Source organism: Chinchilla lanigera, unplaced genomic scaffold (assembly GCF_000276665.1).
Source record: "Chinchilla lanigera isolate Chin_1 unplaced genomic scaffold, ChiLan1.0 scaffold00077, whole genome shotgun sequence".
Classification (NCBI taxonomy): domain Eukaryota; kingdom Metazoa; phylum Chordata; class Mammalia; order Rodentia; family Chinchillidae; genus Chinchilla; species Chinchilla lanigera.
Genome location: NW_004955478.1, coordinates 6,864,044 through 6,867,818, shown reverse-complemented (window position 1 = coordinate 6,867,818; position 3,775 = coordinate 6,864,044). Strand labels below are relative to the sequence as shown.

At 45.1% G+C, this 3,775-nt stretch overlaps 2 protein-coding genes across 6 annotated transcripts in view; one reads left to right on the top strand and one right to left on the bottom strand.

Annotated features, from left to right (window-relative positions):
- Nol11 (nucleolar protein 11) overlaps positions 1 to 3,775 on the bottom strand; it is a 28,347-nt gene that overhangs the window by 23,731 nt on the left and 841 nt on the right. For both annotated transcript variants that reach the window (XM_013503234.1, XM_005402157.2), the window contains exons 2-3: positions 1,283 to 1,396; positions 1,113 to 1,169 (exon numbers count right to left, since the gene is read on the bottom strand). In XM_013503234.1, coding sequence (XP_013358688.1) covers positions 1,113 to 1,169; positions 1,283 to 1,396 — 171 coding nt within the window. The remainder of the gene's footprint in view (positions 1 to 1,112; positions 1,170 to 1,282; positions 1,397 to 3,775) is intronic.
- LOC102011202 (circumsporozoite protein-like) overlaps positions 3,279 to 3,775 on the top strand; it is a 759-nt gene continuing 262 nt past the window's right edge. For 2 of the 4 annotated variants that reach the window (XM_013503237.1, XM_013503235.1), the window contains exon 1: positions 3,279 to 3,767. In XM_013503237.1, the coding sequence (XP_013358691.1) occupies positions 3,460 to 3,767 (308 nt within the window). In that variant the 5' untranslated portion in view covers positions 3,279 to 3,459. The remainder of the gene's footprint in view (positions 3,768 to 3,775) is intronic. The other 2 variants (XM_013503236.1, XM_005402156.2) reach the window with 2 other exon arrangements.

The following is a 3,775-nucleotide window of genomic DNA, read 5'->3' as shown; positions in this document are numbered from 1 at the left end:
CCTGCCTGACAAGCCTGAGGTTGTGAGTTTGATTCCAGGTACCAACATAAATCAGACCTGGAGGATCCATTCAGCCTATTCTAAGAAAAGGGACAAATTCACTCGTTCTCATGAAGGACACTTACAAAATATCCAAACTCATGGAAATACGGTGGCATCTCAGTTTACAAACGTAATTTATGATTTGGGGCAACTGGCTGCACTTACATTTGTGTGGGGAACATGGCTGCTGTTGTGTTTGTCATCCAATGCAGTGTTTGTGCAAGGAAGCAAAATTCTGCTGAACATGAATTGTTTGCAAACCGAATCTCTTTGTTAACTTAGTTGTTTGCAGACAGAAGCGTTCGTGAAAGAGATATTACTGTAAATAAGTTAACTGTTTATGAATTATTTAAATCATCAATCTCGTGGAATAATAACACACATGCTTTGTAATCTATTAGTGCATGAATTGAGATGTTACCAATACATACTGTACAGTAACTAGAAAGGAAAACGATTCCAACCTGGTGTCACACCTCAACTTCCTGCATTTTGGTAAGCTGAGACAGGAGGATCACATTCAAGCCCAACCTCAGGCAACTTAATGACTTTTGAGACCCTGTCTCAAAATAAAAAACTGAAAAAGGGTTGGGGACGGAGATCTGTGCAAAGGCCCAAGGTTTAATCCCCAATACTGAAAAAAAGAACCCCTCCCAACTGATTACAATCTTAAGTTTACTTTTCCAGAGCTATTAAGATAAATAATATAGGGGCCAGGATATAGCTTAGTGGCATAGTGCCTGCCTGTCAAGCGCAAGGTCCTGAGTTCAATTCCCTGTAGCAAAAAAAGGATAATATACACTATCCTATGAACAATCCCATTGCACGCATAAGCTAAAAAGACTTACTGTAGCTTTATGTTGGGTATAGTGGCACAAGCCTATAATCACAGCACTTGGGAGGCTGAGGCAGGTGGATGGCTGTGAGTTTAAGCACAGCCTGGGCTACACAGGGAGTTCAGGGCCAGCCTGAACTGCATAGTGAGACCCTGTCTCAAAAAAAAAGAAAGAAAAAAAAAAGGCAAAGACTAAAAACAAAAACAAAAAACAAAAACAAAAATGAAGACTTACTGTAGCTTTAAATACTTTATCCAAGTTTACATCTTCATTGTTCCATATTCTCAAAACCTGAAATCAGAGCATACAAGTTAGAAAGTGTATGCCAAACTCTATTTACATATAATGATCATAACACCAGACTTGTGTTGGATATATTATTACGTACAGGTTTTACAACTTACCTTATCATCATGTACAACAATATGCTCTCCAGTTTGAAAGTTGCACACAGCTGGACATGTTATAATTTGACCTTGTTTCACTGACCAGCTCCCCAAGGGTTTCTGATCAGAAACCTAATGAAAGATAAATAAAGTAAAATATTTAAGAAGTCAAGTTCTGGCATTAAAAGCAATTAGATTAACAATAAAAATTCAAATAATAGCATGTATTTATTTATTTATATATTTTTTTGGTCTTTTTGAGACAGGGTCTCGCTATGCAGCTCAGGCTGGCCTTTTGCTCACTTTGTAGCCCAGGCTGCTCTCAAACTCCCAAGGATCCTCCTGCCTCAGCCTCCCCAGTGCTGGGATTACAAGCGTGCGCCACCACGCCCAGTGAAATAATAGCATTTAACAAATTTCCTAAAATAAAAAAATAAGCAGTCACAAACAGTGTAGATTCCATTTATATAAAGTATGCACAGTACAGTCAAAAATGATAGCTGGTCCAGCCTTGGTGGCGCACACCTGTAATCCCAGCACTCAGGAGGCTGACGCAGGAGGATTGTTGTGAGTTTGAGACCAGCCTGGGCCACAAAGTGAGCTCAAGGCCAGGCTGAACTCTAAGCAAGACTCTGTCTCAAAAGACAATAAATAAATAAATAAATAAATAATTGATAGCTGGGGACACAGCTCAGTGGCACAGCACCTGCCTGGCAAGTTCGAGGTCCTGAGTTTGATTGCTGGTGCCAAAAAAAGAAAACAAATACACAAAATTGATAAAGATGGCATTGTGGTTGTAAGAGGTGAGGAAACAGCTGCAGCTAATGAGTACAGGATTTCAGTTTTGCAGAGTTCTGGAGAGGACAGTGGTGACGGCTGCACAACAATATGAAAGCACTTAACAAGTGAACTGCACGTACACTTACATATAATGAAGGTGATACATGTTCTCTGTACTTTGCAAGTAAAAATTTAGAATTTAGCTGGGTATGCTTGTCATCCCCGCACTCAGGACTGCGAGGTGTGAGCCAGCCTGGGCTAGACAGTCTCAAAACATGTCTTCTCCCGCTCCTCGGCACTGGGGACCGAACCCCAGGACCTTCGCACTGAACTACATGCTCAGCCCTTTAGAAATGTTTCAGTTTGGAGACAGGGTCTTGCTAAGTGGCCCCAAACTGGGCTTGAACCTGTAATTCTTCTGTCTCAGCTTCGCAGGACTCTGCACTACAGCATGTGTCACCATGCAAAGCTCAAAATTTTTTTTTTAAACTTTAAAAAAGTAACGAGAGCTGGGTATGGTGGAGCACACCTGTAATCCCAGTCCTTGGGAGGCTGAGGCAGGAGGATTACTTCGAGTTTAAGGGCAGCCTGGGCTATACAGTGAATTCAAGACCAGCCTGAACTAGATAGTGAGACCCTGTCTCAAAAAACAAAACAAAGATTAGAATGAAAATGTAACTAAGTCTCTAAAACGAAAATAATATTAACTGACCACATGTTGCTAAAAAACAACAGTGGAGGCTGGGGATTTAGCTCAGCGGCACAGCGCCTGCCTGGCAAGTGCAATGTCCTGAGTTCGATTCCCGGTACCGGAAAAAACAAAACAAAACAAAAAACAGTGCATTTTATTTTATGTCTTTTTGAGACAGGGTCTCACTATGCAGTTCAGGCTGGCCTTGAGCTCACTTTGTAGCCCAGGATGGTCTGGAACTCACAATGATCCTCCTGCCTCAGCCTCCCGAATGCTGGGATTACAGGTGTGCGCCACCAAGCCCAGCTCTGCTCGGGAATCTAAACAAACACTATAAGGGAATTAGTGGCAATCTGTCCCGAAAACTTTAAGCAGAGAGTTAACTATCTGATGACACAGAAACATACGTTCAGCGGCCCAGAGATAAAGAACTGTTTTCCATAGGATCACCAAAAGCACGGCTAAGTGTGCTGAGCCAGCAACTTGGGTGAAAAGGGGGCGGGGCCGGCGGTTTCCTGGGACAATAAACCCGGACTCCCGAATTCATAAAGCGAACCGGAGCTGCCCACATACAAGTCACTCGGAATTCAGGACTCTTGTCGGGTTAGCAAGACATCTCCGCTTCTTCTGGCAAAAAGGAAACAAACAACTCCCCCCAAAAACACCCAGGCAGCGGGGGATAGAGAGCACAGACACGGGACTAACACATGTTCCCACCCCGTCGATGTCATCCGTAGCCACCCAGGCTCCGATCGGCCCTTCGGGGGCAGCAGCGGACCCGAGACCCCGGGAGGGCATCCTGGCTGGGTCACCTGCACAGGATTCCCGGCAAGGCTCGGAGGCGCCTTTCCGCGCCCAGCCTGCCCCACGTGCCTGCGACGCGGAGCCGCCTGCCAATCGGAAACCTCCCTCTGCAGGCGAACCGCCCGGTCAGCCCGCAGACCTCGGTCAGCGTCCAGACCGAGCATCCGGGTCTCCGGGAAGCACCACGCTCAGCGTCCCAGGCCGAGCATCCGGGTCTCCGGGAAGCACCACGCTCA